This window comes from Rhamphochromis longiceps, linkage group LG6 (assembly GCF_057381845.1).
Source record: "Rhamphochromis longiceps isolate RC_006_pf linkage group LG6, R_longiceps_female_GT1.1, whole genome shotgun sequence".
In the NCBI taxonomy this organism is placed as follows: domain Eukaryota; kingdom Metazoa; phylum Chordata; class Actinopteri; order Cichliformes; family Cichlidae; genus Rhamphochromis; species Rhamphochromis longiceps.
This window is the reverse complement of record NC_140562.1, coordinates 14,655,430-14,672,763: the sequence shown is the minus strand read 5'-3', so window position 1 is coordinate 14,672,763 and position 17,334 is coordinate 14,655,430. Positions and strand designations below refer to the sequence as shown.

Here is a 17,334-nt window from a genome sequence, read left to right as displayed (position 1 = left end):
TCATCAAAATTTGTCTTATTTCATTTTAGCTTCTGAACTGATTTGAATACTATTTGACTTTGTTTGAGATCTGAGACATTTTCAATAATGGATGCTTAAGTTTACTCCAGTTACTCCCAGAAAAAAGTTTAAATACAGTATTATCATAATGATAAAAAATAATAATACCAGTTGATGGGAATACAAACTCTAGTCTAACTTTTATTTTAATTCTAATTATACTCAGCTTGAATCTGAGGAAAAATAAAAAATACAGCTCTATTTTCAGTCTACATTGTAGAGGGTGGTTTCGCCTCTAAACAGGAAAATGTGTACAGTCAGGAGTTAAAGTGGGATTCAGCGGGTGGAGGGACCCTAAAATTGGATGTAATGACTCATGACTCAGTGTGTGTGTGTGTGTGTGTGTGTGGGGGGGGGGGGATCACAAATCACAATCATTTCTATTGAGAGCTCAAGTAGATTTTCTTATTGTACAAGCTGTGACCAGCTGATCTGCTCCTCTTTGTAGATGTTCAACCAGATGTCAGCAGATGTTAGTGGATCTCAGCATCAGGGTTAGGGTTAGTTAATTCATATCAATGATACTCTGCTACACTTGATGTAACTTAACTCTGACCATGAAACCACGATCACTGTGCATCCATCAATCAATCAATCAATCAATCAATCAATCAATCAATCAATCAATCAATCAATCAATCAATCAATCAATCTTTATTTATAAAGCACTTTTCATACAAAAAATGTAGCACAAAGTGCTTTACATAGTTAAAAGCAGCCCACCCCACCCTCCAACTCACTCCCCACACTCTCATTAACAGTCACAGACACTGTTCTTTACATTAAACCCATCACAGTACAAAAAACTAACCTGTTTATCCTGCACTAACCTGCAGAGGATTTTCATGTAGCCTTAAATATCACAGTTAGTCTACCTCAGTTTGTTTGGCAGCATATTGCCCCATGTACAGACACAGTAAATGGTTTAGACACATGAAGACTTTAAGTTTTTAATTTCCCTACCTTTAAATGTAACTTCTTATCTTCCTCTCCTGTCCTGTCTCTCTTATCTTTCTCCATCTCTGAGTGAAATACCCTGTGAAATACAGCTGGACCTTTAGCTAGCAACACACTGCACACAAACAGTTAGTATGTTTGCTGATGTTTATTGACCTGATAGAAACACTGCATTTAAAATCACCTGACACTTAAAAAAAAGTCACTCCCTTTATGCTCCTCGTCTTCTGTAGTCCTAGCTACAGTAGATGCTGAAGTATTGCAACCACAAGAAACAAAACAAAACGAAAAACACATCATTTGTTGCATTTTCTTTAGTGAAATCTACAAAAAACACAAAAGATGGTAGTTTGAGAGGCATACACGTGTTTTTGCACCAACACGCCCAAAGTCTGCTATCAGATTACAAATGAAATGCTAATGTTTTCAATGTTCTCTGATGAAGAAGATATGGGTGTATAGGATTTCTCAAATCTTTGTGTTCTGTTTTTATTTACATTTGACCCAGCATCCCAGCTTTTTAGGAATTGGGGGTCATAAAATATTATTGTCAAGTAGGAAAGCTTTTGGAAACAATCAGAAATATGGTTCGTCAGTGAACCAGGGAAAGGGTTTTACCTCACATATTTCAACAGGCTACATTTCAGTCTGCAAGTGTGCAGCAGGAAATAATAGTAATAAATTATCAGGAAAGAAGTAAATATGCATATTTGCATATCTATTTCACTTTCAGTGTGACTGCTTATGGTGATGGACAGGTTGATGAGATCAGGCAGGAGTTTCCATAGACTGTGATGTTTGCAGACAACATTGTGATCTATAATGAGTAGGGAGCAGAAGTGAAAGAGTTAAAAGGAAGGTTTTTAAGATGGTAATGAGACCTGCTATAATATACGGTTTGGAGACATTGACAAAAAAGCAGTAGGTGAAGCTGGTGGTGGCAGAGTTGAAGGTGCCCGAATTGTTACTGGGAGTGATGAGGATAGGCAGGATTAGACATCAGAGGGACAGCTCAGGCTGAGCGGTTTGGGGAAAAAGTTAGAGACGCAAGGATGGCATGCGCACAGGAGGGGATAGTGGATGCTGAAGATGGAGCTGCAGTCAGGAGGAATAAAAAGAAGGATGTGGTGAAGGGTTGGGGTATGTCGGATGTGACAGAGGAGGATGCTGGGGATAGGGTGAGATGGAGGCAGATGATCCGCTGTGGCGACCCCTAAAGGAAGCAGCCGGAAGAAGAATGAGAATAGGAAAGATGTCTGAAAAAGTGGAGGGCAGAAAATGGATATTTAATTTTGTCATCTGTCTGTAGAGATGCACACCTTGTAATCACGGGGAGGCAGTAATTCAGCAGCAGCAATTTCAGCGTCGAAGAAGAAGAGGAGGAGGCGGAGTAGAAGAAGAACCGCTGTTTAAAAGAAAAAAAAGGAAAAAAGTGGTGGCGCAACACAGTTTAGCTAGCACAGAGTGCACGGTTAGTTCATGACAGCTGCTCCCATCCGGAATAACGCTTGTACTTAACCCCGTGTGTAGCCCTGTTTCTCCTATGACATCCTTCACAGTCGGCTCCGACCTCGCACTATGTTTGAGGTAACGTGACAGCGTAGCTGCTTTCAGGCTGTTACTGTGCAGCTGGCTGCAGTTTGCTGTAGCTAACCAGTTAGGTAAATGCACGTCGTAAACAGGTTATCCTCGTAGGTCAGGGACACCGTATTACTTGAGAGTGCACCGGTGTGGACTTGATGCTAACCTTCTTACGTTCATGCACAGAACCAATTATGTCATTATAGCTTTAAAGCTAGCTGGTTAGCAAATGGTAATTGTTATTAAACAAGGCAGAGCTGCATTCATTACGATAGTACAATGACTTATACACTGCGACTGACTGATGGAGACGTGGAGGCATATATTCAGCGGCCAAGTGAAATAGTCAAGAATATTTTCCTGCAGGGGATAACGCAAGCAAACGAGACAAAACAAGTTTATTTTGAAAGGCTGTTCAGGTTGCTGACTCTTGGAACCCAAGAAAGGTCTAAACAGAACTTGCTGCTAAACTATTAAACAAAATCTAAATCTCTTGAAATGGATTGTTTTCATTTTACAATTGTATAAGAGAAATATTTTTACTTTTGTGAATTTAGAAACTTGAGAAAGCGTTTTTCTTTTCCCGGACACTAATATATAACTATCAGAATAAATCCAGGTTAATTTTTCAGACTGTGTTAGAAAATATTCTGCAGCACTTAAAACAGAAGTTTAACATTATCCTGCATGAATGCTTTATGGTAGGAAAGGTTATAATTTTACCAGGGTGGAATAATACAGACCACATTACATTTATGTGAGTTGGTCCGGGTCGTCGGGAATTATGTGTGTGCAGTCCACTTGGTAGCCTCATCAGCCTAAATTAATTGAGAAGGGGGGGGAGGCAATATTTGGAGCGTACAGTATTTAAGGGGGGGGGGTTACGTTGAAACTAACAGCAGATTCTTGAAGTCGTTCATACGTCCAGTTAAACGGGTCAGTTAAACTTTTTAGGCTGGGATACAAATCAATTCAATTTCATGCTCGAGTTTATTTGGTAATTTTAATGCATATTTAATACGTTTCTTGACATTTTGTTGGTTGGTATGGTTGTTAAAGACATATAAACGTTAAATTAGTAAGGTAACTAGTTAAATGGGATTCACTGGTGGTTGTTTCGTTGATGATGGTTGGTTGATTTTAGGCCAGTTTTAACATGTTTCATAATATATCTGCTAAATGTACTCTAACATTGTCATATCGAGGCTGTGTGCTCATCATCTGTGTTCAAAAAACAAAAAGTGAACTTTTAGAGTTTATGTTTGAGGTGATTTCCTTTTCGTGGTGTGTGCGGTTACAGCCTGTGGCTCAGGTGTATTGTTTCTTTATATTATATAATTAATGCACAATTATATAATGTTTACATTACACAGTATTAGTACCAGTATATCAGTATTGCACTTAACGAGAAGTATACAAGAAGAGACATATTTCAGTTATGTTGTTACTGTTGATGTTGCATAATTTGTCCTACAGGGGGCACTCTGAAACGTCTATGTTGGTAACGTGTTTGGAACGGCAGCCATCAAAGCAGATCGAGTTATCCACGACTTGTTATAACAATAAAACAAGATGGTTATGTTAGTAAGGACTCATAAATAACAAATCACAACATATAATCTCTGTGTTTCATCTGTCTGACAGAAAAAGCAGCTTTTATATCAGATTTTTAAAAGCACCAAATATCGGTTTCTGTATTGTTCTTAAAAATCTTATATCAGCCGGGCTCTAGAACATATTATATCAGATGTTTATTCAATTCAATACAAAATGTATTTGTATAGCACATTTAAAAACAACAGAGTTGACCAAAGTGTTTCATCGGTTAAAAACAAAAGAAAACAATAGAGAAACAAATACAGATAAATTAGAAACAAATACAGATAAATAAGAAGACAGTGAATTAACAATAAAAACATAAAACAGGCCTGATGGTACTCGTACTGAACTCGAATTAAAAGCCAAACTAAAAAAGTGAGTTTTAAGATGCATTTTAAATGACTGAATAGACTGAAGTACGAATCTCCTCTGGCAGATTATTCCAGAGTCTGGGTGCTGCTACTGCGAAGGCCCGATCTTCTCTATGCTTCAATCGAGACCTTGGTTGTGCTAAGAGCAACTGGATAGATGATCTCACTGCTCTTTTGGGGTCATACATGTTGAGGAGTTCGTTTAAATAACTAGGCGCCATATTATTTAAAACTTTAAAAGTAAGTAAAAGAATCTTAAAATCAATACGATATTTTACAGGGAGCCAGTGTAAATTTGCTAAAACTGGCGTATCAATTAGATGTTGTAAGAGTGGTAAGAGTTTTTTTTATTCTTGCCGTCATTAATCTAAGTAGTTTTACTTGTTTAACCTGAACTCTCGAGTCTAGGATGTAACGCCATATTATGTAATCACTTGACAAAATGCAATATCACTTACATTACAGTCATCTTCAAATGCTTCTGGGTATCCATTTGGGCAGATATTTTGAAGCATTACCTAAATTAAATTAACTTAACCTCATTTCAGTGGTCAGTTAGCCATAAAAGCAGATATAAGGTCAGTTATGAAATTTGATAAAAGCTGCTCAAAATGTTCGCTGACTTTTTAATCTAGGTTTGTTTGAGTGTCATCGCTCTCTCTTCTAATGTTTGCATTGAAGAGCCTGTTACAAAATGGGGCAGCACGGTGGTTAGCACTGTTGCCGCACAGCAAGAAGGTCCTGAGTTCAATTCCACCATCAGGCCGGGGTCCTTCTGTGTGGAGTTTGCATGTTCTCCCCGTGTTTGCGTGGGTTCTCTCTGGGTACTCCGGCTTCCTCCCACCGTCCAAAGACATGCAGCTTGTGGGGATAGGTTAATTGATTAATACAAATTGCCCATAGAATGTGAATGTGAGTGCGAATGGTTGTCTGTCTCTGTGTGTTGGCCCTGCGACAGACTGGCAACCTGTACAGGGTGTACCCCGCTTCTCGCCCTATGACAGCTGGGATAGGCTCCAGCACCCCCCGCGACCCTGAAAAGGAATGGATGGATATTACAAAATGTATAAGTTGCACTTTATTGATGAAAGTATAAAGTTGTTATCTGTTTTATAATTGACCAAAATGGATGTTTAACTGCTGTATTATGTCAAGTAAAAGTATTCAAAATGATTAAGTTATTGTAAATGGCCTGTATTTGTATAGCGCTTTACTAGTCCCTAAGGACCCCAAAGCGCTTTACACAACCAGTCATCCACCCATTCACACACACATTCACACACTGGTTTGTGGCAAGCTACATTGTAGCCACAGCCACCCTGGGGTGCACTGACAGAGGCGTAATATAAAAATAAACAGTAACTTCTGATGGCTTTATATAGCAGCTCTTTTTTCTTGTGTGAAACTTGAGCTGTTGTAGAGTAGATGACCTGTTTTTCCTTCTGTTTGATATCTTAATAGGATCCTGAACTTCAAGATCCTTTATCACTGAGTCTGAATGAAAACTGCAGTGACCAGTCTTCCCCCAAAAAAGCACCAGCAAGCCCCGACTACACCTGTGAGATTCCAGAGATCCGAGTAATCATCAAAGAGGAAGAGGATGGCTGGACTGTGAGTGAGAATAGTGAGTGGAGAATCTTGAATTATAGCTTCTCTTCACTACATGATACACACATTGTTGCTCTTTGTGATTTTTCACCTTTTTTATATATTAAACGCAGATGAGAGCCTCAGCTCAGAGAGAGAAAAAGAGGATGCTTCTGTAGACGGCTGCCTTCCCCACCAGAAAGCGAGTGGCGTGGAGAGCTCTGCTTCATATGGCGTAAAGAAACCCCAGAGAGGATGTGCAGCGGAGAAACGGTTTGAGAAGCCTTGCTCTGCCACAGAGAGCCTGCAGAGACACAAGCTCGCGAGCTCCGATGAGAAACCGCAGATTTCCTGCAAATGTGGGAAGGCATCAGGAAATGTGACTGTACATCAGTGCAATAACACAGGAGAGAATCCCCTCTCCTGTCCAGGACGGGACATGACCCCCGGTCACAAAAGGAACGTGAAATCCCATCAGGAGCGCTGGGACCGAGACCAGAGAGCATCTTTACACACAGAAGAAGAGCTACAGCAGACCGAAACGTCAGCACCTTGCCAAACTGTATGTTGTTTTAGATTTTGTAGATATTATGAAAAGATCAACACATGAAGTTTTCATTGTTTGTTTTTTTTAGTCATCTAGCTTACTAAATTTTATTTATGTGTTATTCGTGAATGCATTTATAATGTCCCAGTCGGCCTCGTGCAGGAAGGTGTACATGTTTGTTCTTAAAGATCGGGTCTTAAAACTCATGTGACCATTAAAACTCATCCCTCGTGTTCATGATGCCCATTAAAAGATCACATTCTGTTGTTTTTGAATATGAGTACAGAATCAGTCCTTGTGCTGTGCGTCTCAAATCAGTTTAGATCTCACAGGTTTAGATCTGACAATCTGCTAGACACGATCACATGGTGACAGTCAGGAGTAAAAACTCCCTTTTAACTGGAAGAAATCTATATTTTGATATTTTACGTTTTTGACTGCAGTGGAGGGACGATGATAAGATGAGGACTTCGTAACATTGCTTACATTATAAACACTTTAAGAAGGGATGTTTTTGTGTGGCGCATACTAAAGGAATGACATGTTGTTTTAAGACTGACTCAAAGAATGTAGCTTTTAATTTTCCCCTACCAAGAGTGGTCCAGCTCTGCTGTGTTAAGTACAAGAAAATGTTGCTAGAAGAAATCCTCAGTGTTTTCTTCAGTTTTAATTCTCTCGTGCCCTTTTTTAAAACTCTGTAAGTCAGGGGTGTCAAACTCAAATACACAGTGGGCCAAAATTCAAAACTGGAACAAAGTCACGGGCTAACGTTAATATTTATTGAAATATATTTATTCCTCCAGATATAAGAATGAATCTTTTCTTATGGACTCAAACACATTTTGCTAAAAAACTGAATATGGAACAAGCAAAGCTTAATTCTAAACAATATATATATTAGCTATATAATACCAGTAGGCCAGCTCTAATAGTAATTTGGTGTGGCTTCACGGGCCAAATGTAATTAGGCTACGGGCCAAATTTGGCCCGCGGGCCAGAGTTTGACACCTATGCTGTAAGTGATTGCTTCTTAATGTCACGGTGTAGTGCTGCTCTGTTGGAAGCTGTATAAAAACAAAGTGAATTTTGAATTTCCCACTATTTTTCAGACCTTGTTTTTTTTTACCTTTTTTCCCCTTAAAATTTAGAAATAAAATGCTTATTTGTCCTAAGTTTTGACTGCATGACTTGGAAGTTCCCCAGTGTGAGACTGCTTTTTATAGTTTTTAACTTTTGAAACTAAAATTGGATCTTTTGGGTTAGATGGGAGAAAACAGCAGTGATAAGTGTGGTTAGTTGTATAAATAAGACATGCATTTTGTTATATTTAAATTAGTGGTAATGCTGGAAAATCTGTGCACTTATATTCTTCTTGCTATGTTTTGTACGTTGGGATATTAACTCCCACCTCTTACATGCAGTATTGTCACTGCACTGTGTGTAAATACAGAGAACACTTTCCTTTTATTCCAAAACCCAGCTCACGCTGACGTAACACGCTCATAAATCTGGCCCTTTGGGTTCAAAATACTAATGATGACTTTCCACGAATATGCAGCTACTCTCTAAGAGGCTTCATTAATCTTGGCGTTTTTGCAGTTGAATGTTTGATGGCTCCAATTTGAAATGTCACATGCGTTAGGGCAGAGGATGAGAATAGGAAGTTGTTTTTGTGTGAGGCCCTTTGTTTCAGTCGGTCCAGTGAGGTCCGGTGTTTTTGGACAGTGACACATTCTTTGCAGTTTTGCCTTTGGATTTGAAATCAAGCATTCAATATGTGATTGAAGTGCAGAGTTTTAGCTTTAATTCAAGAAGTTTAACAAAATTATGTCTTTAACTTTAAGAAATGCAGGATTAAAATCATTTGACAAACTAACATAATCCTAAATTTAATGGTTGTTTTTAATACTTGGATAACAATTCTTTGCAGTCATGACTGCCTGAAGTCTGGCAGCCACGGACATCACCAAATGCTGTGTTTCCTCCTTGAGAGGCTCTGCTTGGCCTTTACTGCAGACACCTACGGGTGTTGGTTGTTTGTAGGTCTCTTTGTTTCAATCTGGTCATTGAGGAATGTTTCATTTATTTGCATTGAAAAACATTTGGGTTGCTTTTGCACTTTGCTTTGAGTATTAATGATTTACACCGTAAAGCACTGTTCAGTCAGTTTTGCAGCATGTGGGTGAATCTGAGCAGACAGTGTAGCCCTGCACACATCACAATTCATCCTGCCCCTTCTATCAGCGGTCACATTATCAGTAATCACCTGCTTACATTGGTTAATAATATTGTCTCGTAATATTGTCTCCACCATCATCATTGTTTGATAGATGATGTGGTATGCTTCAGATCATGAGCTGCTTCTCTCTTCCATACTTTTCTCTTCCTATCATTCTGGTACCAGTTGAGCTAAGTTTCACTCAAAGCTTTTTTTTCGGAACTGTGGAGACTCATTTTGATGTTTTCTGGCTGATTTCGTCTTCCTGTTCGTGAGTGTAAGCAGTGGTTTGCACCTTTCTGTAAACCCTCTGCACTGCATTCATGTAGGCAGAAGTTGTTTGCCTTAACCAAGGAAAGGATTCGTCTCATAAGTGTATCTATCAGGAGGCTGAGGCGTAGCGCTGGCCATTTTTCCCTTTTGGACTCAAATAAAAGGATAGCAAATACAAATTCAACAATGATAAACAACTCCAGAAACTTTATCTGCCTAATTTGTCATGAAATAACAACATAATGGACCTTTTGCTCTTAGATTCTGACAATGGGAAACAATGTATAAAATTGGATGGCTATAATTTCTACATGGTTAATGCAATGCTTTGGTTTAAACCCCCTGAATTAAAGCTGCAGGTCTGTACTTCAGTCTTGATTGTTTCAGTTGAAATCCACCAGTAGTGGTGTAACGAGTAAACATGACAAAACTGTTTCATTGTCCAGAACCTGCAGATAACTTTGTCATTCAGTAGCTTCTTCGCTTCCTTGTGACAGATGTGCTCTGACGTCGTGAATTCCTTTTAGCTCTGTTTTCTGTTTTTAGAATTCTCCTAAACGTGAGCACCCAAAGTCACGCGGGCTCAAGATGGCATCTGAAAACTTAAACGATCAAACGCTACATTTGACTGTAAGACTGCATGCAGGGGAGGAGGAGGAGGAGGTGGGCGAGGAAGAAGAAGAGGAACAAGATGAAGAGATTGGAGGATTAATCAACTCTGATGGAGAAGTGGTTGAATGGGATTCTGGTGAGTTATCAGCACCGCGGGTTTAATGAAAACCCACGACTTCTGCAAACAATACTCATTTATTTACACAAGGGTCCTTCCTTGATTCTGTTTCTCATGTGAATTTGTAAGCTTATTGGCTAAAGAATATCTTAAATAACAGAAGAAATGCATTAATAATCTTTCCCAGATACTCACAGCACTCATAGTTTGCATTTAGTTTATCACTACATTGACATTCCTTCTTTGTCTGGATTGCAGACTGTCAGTTTTTTCTTTAATCTAAGGTAACTGTTTTGATTTTTACAGCAGGCAGCTCTGACCGAGGCTCTGATTGCTCAGCAGGTCCTCCGCCTAGCAAGGTAATTCATTTTAACACAGTTTATCAGTTTAATGTCTAAGATTGGGTAATTACTGCATCTCAGTCACCACGGGAGTGCTTAGTCTTGTAGTGTCGACTGTTGGTGTCATAAATCAAATCAAAATTGCTCATTTGCATCTGCAGCACCACTCTTTGCCTCCTGCCCTACACACACCTACTGCCACTGAATAGTTGGGATGTTGTACATACAGTAGTTTAAAAACTGACTTTACAGGTGGGCTTCTGATGTTTTTTAATGATTGTGATCATGCAGGAGTCTCAGCTGCGAGGCCAAAGCCAGAGAGACAGCAGCAGCCCGACACTCATCATGGAGGTTGTTTCTGTGGGGGAAGATGAAGAAAGGGAGGACGCAGAGGAAAAAACAATAGGGGCAAAGATGAATGCTGCCTCCCCCTCATACTGTGGTAAACACAAGTGAAGGAAAACCAAAAAACTGTTAAATAATCATCACATTTGGTCCTGAGGTTATTTTGTTTTGCACTTGTTAGCAGAAAAAAGACCAAGAAGAACTAAAAAGGTTCCAGTAGTGTATGTGGAGAACGCAGACACAGAGCTAGATGTTCCTGCAAATGCTGGTGAGTGACATGAAGTAAAAAGGTAGCACTCGTGGCACATTCAGAAGAGATGGAAGGAGACCATCAGTGTAATAGATTTCTTTTCCGCTTTTTTCTTCATCCGAAAGCAAAACGAAGAGGCAGAAGAAAGATTTCTCGAAGTCCACTGTTGCCAGCTGAAGACTCAGAGGCAGATGCAGGAGGTCAGTGAGTGATTCTTGTGTTTTCTACTGCAGCTTAACGTATGTTAACTACTCTGAAGTTACGTTATTATGACTTCATAAGTCATAATTAGTCTTTTTCTTTATCTTAAAGTATCACAGCGTACCCGAAGAAAGAGAAATTTGCATGCAGCAGCAGAACCGGAAGAATTAAACTCAAAAAATACCCGCCGTGCTGCTGGTAAGAAAAGAAAAAAATAAGCCTGACTCTTGAATATTACGTCCAAACTTCAGATATTTGCTTATATCCTATAATTCCTATAATTTATAATCCTTATCTTTATAATCTCTTCTGCTATTTGCACATTCTTTACTGTAAATTCCTAAGTTAATTTGTAAATTTTTGTAGTAAACTGTAAATTGTAAATATTGTAAAACTTTTCTTCTGTCATTTAATGGTCGGGCATTGTACAGCTACAAGCATTTCACCCCCATGTCATACTGTGTATGGTTGTGTGTGTGTGACAAATAAAATTTGAATTTGAATTTGAATTATATGCTGTGATTCTTAAAATCTATGACTTAATTTTTTCAACAGCAAAGCGACCGTATAGACAAAGGAAAGATACCAAAACATCTGGTGAAGCAGAAGGAGAGAACATGGCTGTTTCACCAGGTAAGAAATAATAAAATTACCTAATCAGTGAATAACCAGCTCAGTGTTCAGCTGAGGTACTAAAATGGTGTTTTCTGAAAACCCAGAAAAGCTTTTCTGGTTCAATGCTCATTTAAAAAAAGACAGAGGAAAAGTGGAAAAATTTTTGTGGTCAGGCAAATTGAAATATGAAGTTCTTTTGGAAAATATAGATGCCACGTCCTTTGGACTAAGGGAAAGGGACCAGGCAGCTTGTTATCAGCTCTCAGTTTTAAAGCCTGCTGTGATGCTATGTGGCTGCATTAGTACCTGTTGAATTGTCAGTTTGTGCATCTGGAAGGGCACCATCAGTGCTGAAAGGTATAAACAGGCTTTAGAGCAAATTACGCTCCCATCCAGAAATCGTTTTGAGGGAAGGCCTTGCATATTTCACCTCAGGTCACACATGCTCCCAGACTCTGTTAAAAGAAGAGAGAATGATACACAGTGGGAAAAACAGCCCTGTTTCCCACTGTATCATTTCAAGAAATATGTTTCTTGACATGATACGTTTCCTTAGTTCGAGACATTTGATATGTTTTCTAGGGCTGTTCGATATAACGATATATATCAGCTGACAATATAAAAACATCTAACGTTTCATTTTACGCTATTGTTTGTTTCGTGGTGTCAAAATAAACCGTTTACAGCAATATTTTTTCATCTTTTTGATGGTCACTGTAGTGGCTATATTAATTAAGTTCTCTCTTTTTGTCTTATACTTAATATAACCACACTACGGACGGACAAGCGCCTGTTTTTATGCGTTGTGGTTAGCAACAACAATGGTAAAACCATCGTATGTCCGCTTGTTTATTTTCCACCTAAACCTTTCACAATAAAGCTCAAGATCCTGTTGAGACTTTTCAAAATAAACTGAATCACGTGAAAAAGCAGATTTTTTACGGATGAGAAGTAAAAAAAGAGCCGCCAGGTGTTAAAAAATAAACCTTAGATTCAAACGTTAGAACAGGCTTTCCCCCGCAGCACGCCGTGTAATAAATACACGTCGTGTAATAAATCCCAGTCGATCAGGAGCTTGTGAAATACTCAGTCTGGCACCAGCAACCATGCCACATTCAAAATCACTTAAATGACCTTTCTTCCCCATTCTGATGCTTGGTTTAAGCTTCAGCAAGGCTTCTTGATGATGTCTACATGCTTAAATGCACTGAGTTGTTGCCATGTGATTGGCTGATTAAATATTTGCATTAAGGAGCAGTTGAACAGATGTATCAAACAAAGATTCTGGCAAGTGTATAGAGTATAAGCTTTCTAATGATAATTTCAGTGTAAACAGTTTGGAAGCATTTAAAGACAGAATATTATCTGAACATGTCTTCAACATGCAACAGAAACAGGCCTTTAGAGTCTCTACTCTTTCTTTATATGCATAATGAGTGTAGGGGTAATGAGATCTGTATATAAATATCTTCGGGCCAAAATGTTGCTGCTTCTGTTTTTCATTCCTGTAGGTGTCAGATATGTAGGATTGGTTTGACTTTGAACAGATCGTTTTGAAGAAGACTTCAGTTTGTGAGCTACACGTCATGTTTGAGCTTTAAAATAGAAGCCTCACCTTGTAATTTCCTCTTGTTTTCCATCTCCATAGACAAGAAGCGCCCTGGCAGAAAGATGATCTGTGTACCAATTGAAATACCTCCTGAGCTCCTGAAGAAACCCAAAGAAAAAATGGAGTACCACTGCTCAGTGTGTGGCAAAGAATTCCCACATGCCTACAAACTAGAGCGGCATGAGCTGATCCACACAGGAGAGAAACCGTACTGCTGCTCCATCTGTGGCCGTGGTTTTAACCAGAAGGGAAATCTCAAAACGCACTACAAAGTCCACTTAGGTGAGAGCTGCTAACAACGCAAATATAATACTTGACAAGCCAGAAGCATTGCATTGCACTGTTGCAATACAATGGTGGCATCTTTCACTACACAGCAAAATCTCCAGTGTTAAATTAACACTAGAGAGTGTCTATATGGGTCCACACCTCTGAGTGTTAAATACAACACTGTTGAGTGTTAAATTAACACTTTTGACAGTGTTATATGTTTAAAAGTAACCTAGTCAGTTTTGAAGATTAACAATGGCTAACACTGAGAAGTGCTGATTTTCTAACACTGGAATATTTCTAACATTTTGAGTTATTTTCCAGTGTTAGAAAATCAGCACTGCTCAGTGTTAGCCATTGTTAATCTTCAAAACTGACTAGGTTACTTTTAAACATATAACACTGTCAAAAGTGTTAATTTAACACTCAACAGTGTTGTATTTAACACTCAGAGGTGTGGACCCATATAGACACTCTCTAGTGTTAATTTAACACTGGAGATTTTGCTGTGTACTTTTAACATTGGCACTGTGTTTTATTTGCTCCAAATGCATTTTTATCTTGGAACTGAAGATGCATGATTTATAGTTTTTCAAAGCAGCATTTGCCATTTATACTGCTGATAGATTTGTCTTGGTCATTAACTAGGAAAATTGTAATGATTAGTATATAATAATTAACCAACTTAAGTTTTGATCTCCTACCTGTTAATCCTATGACCTGAGTTATTTGCACTTTTACCCCAATGTAAAAGTGAGGTAAGCCTAAACTTCTATGAACTGCAGAGGTTGTTATACCTCAAAGCAAAAGAGTAAAACATGGTTTGAATCTTCCACTTCTCTGTAGGTCGTAAGGGTGCTGTGGATTTTGATGATGAGGTGAATCCCATAGCGTCAGAACTCTCTGAATATTTAAAATCCCTGCCTGGCGAGTCCAGGATTCGATCATCCCTCCGTTGCCTGGAATGTGGAAAAGACTGTGACAGTCATTCAGCTTTGCAAGCACACCACATCACTTCACACACTCAGACAGCCTCTGAATCAGGCCCCATCAAGCCCGGCGCACCACCTCTTCTCTTCTGCCGCCGCTGTGGCATTCAGTTTAGTGAAAAAGAAAAGCTGGAAGAACACATGAAGACCCACATCAAGGAGAAGCCCTACTCCTGTCCCGACTGTGGCAAGAGGTTCATTAACGAGAGTTACATTCAAATCCATCAGCGCATCCATACTGGGGAGAAACCGTTCCTCTGCTCTCAGTGCGGCAAAGGATTCCATACTGCCTCCTCCCTCAAGCTGCATGAAATGCAGCACTCCGGGGAGAGACCGTTTGCATGTTCCATTTGTGGGAAGACATTTCGGATTAACTCTTACCTAACAGCGCATTACCAGACCCACATTAAAGACAGGCCATTCATTTGTAGCATTTGTGGAAAAGGCTACTCCAGAGCAGAGGAATTGAAGGTGCACCACAGACTTCATACCGGAGAGAGACCCTACGAGTGCGGGGATTGTGGGAAGAGTTTCATTTATCGTCAGGGCCTTCGGCAGCATCAACGCACACATGCTGGAAGACGCATCGGGCCAACCAGACAGCTTGGTAGACCAAAACAGCAGGCCAGGCTTGACATCTAACACTTAATCTATCGATGAATTTTTGTTGTTAACCGTGTTTGAAAGTATTGCAGTAAATTGTGTTTTTCTTCCTTCCATTCCTCACAGCTGCAGAAAAGATGATTACTGTGTCTAAAAAATGTACACCACAGATTTCCTGTGGGTTGCCAAGAGTTTGACAGTTTGTTGTGTGGTTTTTCTTCTATCCATGTTTTCTAATTATGTTTTTATTTACCACCACTTGTAGCTCATCTGTATAAATTTGAGTGCCTTTGTAACCTGCATGCCAAATACTAATTAATGTTTAAAGAAAGATCATGCACTATATCCTTGATATTTTAAAATCCATGTTGATGGAATACAGACACTTTTAAGAAACAGAGATTGTTTGTTTTCTGTATTTGATATGGCATCTTCATATCAGGCTACAGGCCGAATTAGACAGATGGTTTCTCTCAAAAGCTCCACCAGCCAGGGTGCCGGTTTGGCTCAGTGGGTGAGCCAGGGATGAGTTAACAGTAGGGATGGGTACCGGTGTCCGGTGCCATGATGGCACCGGTTCTGACATAAACGGTAGTAACCAGACCGAAAAGCAGCGCACATTTCGGTGCGCTTTTTCGGTGCTTTTTTTCCCTGAGCTGTGATACACTTCTAGCCAATCATTTTACGTTTCCGAGGATAGTAGGCGGGTCCAGGTACTTTCGTTCTTTTAGAGCAGAGCTACAGATTAAAAATGCCCACGGCGAAGCGGTCAAAGGTCTGGCTGTACTTCACAGCAAAATATGCAAACTCAGCAGCAACAAGTGCTTTAAGCTGATACTGTTAAAGGAGGTAACACCTCGAATCCGATGAAACACATGGCGACGCATAGCGTTTTTTTTAAAAGCCGAGAAATGCGCCGTATTTGATAGCTTGCTGCGAGACCTCACACCGAGCGCATCTACTGCGGGTGTGGTGCCTGTTATCGGACCCAGATTTAGCAGCATCCCCCAAAAACACGAAGAGGAGAGTCCTGGCCCCTAGCCCTGCCAGTGTAGCAGATGTGATGAGGATGATGATGCAGCAGCAGCCGTGCTTCTCTGCGTGAGTAGCTTAATGTTGTTTGTGTGTAATTTACATTGAGTAGGCTAACCACGTTATTACATTAATGCAGGTAGTGAACTAGCAAATCTCATCATAGCTACATGCGGCTGTCTTCTTGTTTGATGGCAGATACTCCCTTCACCCTGGCCAAAAAGGTTAAAATGACCAAAGAAAAAGAGGGAAACGGCTAAACATGAGAGGTTTTTGGACAAAGTTTGTGTTTTTTCCATTGTTTAAGCACTGCTTCCAGCCAAGAGTGATACCATATATGCCCCATAGCTGCAGAAAAGGCTAACATTGTTATCTTTTTACAAAAAACCAGCTGAACATGAGAGGTTTTTGGACCAATTTTGTGTTCTCCATTCTTTAAGCACCGGTTTGAGCACCGTTTGAGCACCGGCACCGTTTCAAAAGTACCGATTTGGCACCGGTATCGGATAAAACCTAAACGATACCCATCCCTAGTTAACAGAAGCTATGACTCATTAAACTTGGCAATATTTTCCCAGTCTTCTATTGTCCAACTTTGGGAAGCCTCTTTGGACTGTAGTCTCAGTTCCTGCTCTTAGCTGGCAGGACTGGCACTCATTGTGGTCTTCTGCTTCTGTAGCCCTTGTGCGTCAAGGTTCGGGGATGCTCTTCTGCATACCTTGGTTGTAATTTGTGGTTATTTTAATTACTGTTGCCTTCCCACCAGCTTGAATCAGTATGACCATTCTCCTCTGAGCTTTGACATCAACACAATAGTTTCAGTCAGAGAACTGCTGGTCACTGAATATTTTCTCTTTAGTTGACCATTCTTTGTAAACCCTAGAGATGGCTGTTTGGGAAATCACAGTAGATGAGTAGTTTTTACTGAGACCAGTATGTCTGGCCCCAACAATCTTACCAGGTTCGAAGTCACTTAAATCGCCTTTCTTCCTCATGATGTGTACATGCTTAAATGCAAGCTGTGGCGACATGATTGGCTAATTGCGTTTTATGATTATTACTTTTACAGTGCAATCACCACACAGTTATACTTTTGGGGTCTTATTGTCAGTAACAGGAATGCAATAAATATTCTGAGAACGCACACACACTTATC

At 39.7% G+C, this 17,334-nt stretch overlaps 1 protein-coding gene across 2 annotated transcripts; it reads left to right on the top strand.

The window, feature by feature from the left end:
- Window positions 1–2,255: 2,255 nt before the first annotated feature.
- LOC146667683 (uncharacterized) lies at window positions 2,256–16,737 on the top strand. Of its 2 annotated transcripts, none has more exons than XM_085409340.1 (12): window positions 2,256–2,604; window positions 6,030–6,192; window positions 6,290–6,717; window positions 9,740–9,941; window positions 10,230–10,282; window positions 10,556–10,706; window positions 10,794–10,877; window positions 10,985–11,059; window positions 11,172–11,258; window positions 11,616–11,693; window positions 13,324–13,566; window positions 14,401–16,737. In XM_085409340.1, exons 1-12 carry the CDS (start codon window positions 2,596–2,598, stop codon window positions 15,183–15,185), a joined length of 2,358 nt encoding a protein of 785 aa, XP_085265466.1. In that variant the 5' UTR covers window positions 2,256–2,595; the 3' UTR covers window positions 15,186–16,737. The 2 variants fall into 2 exon arrangements, with proteins under 2 accessions (XP_085265466.1, XP_085265464.1); XM_085409338.1 differs by having other exon boundaries at window positions 10,791–10,877.
- The last annotated feature ends 597 nt before the right edge of the window (window positions 16,738–17,334 follow it).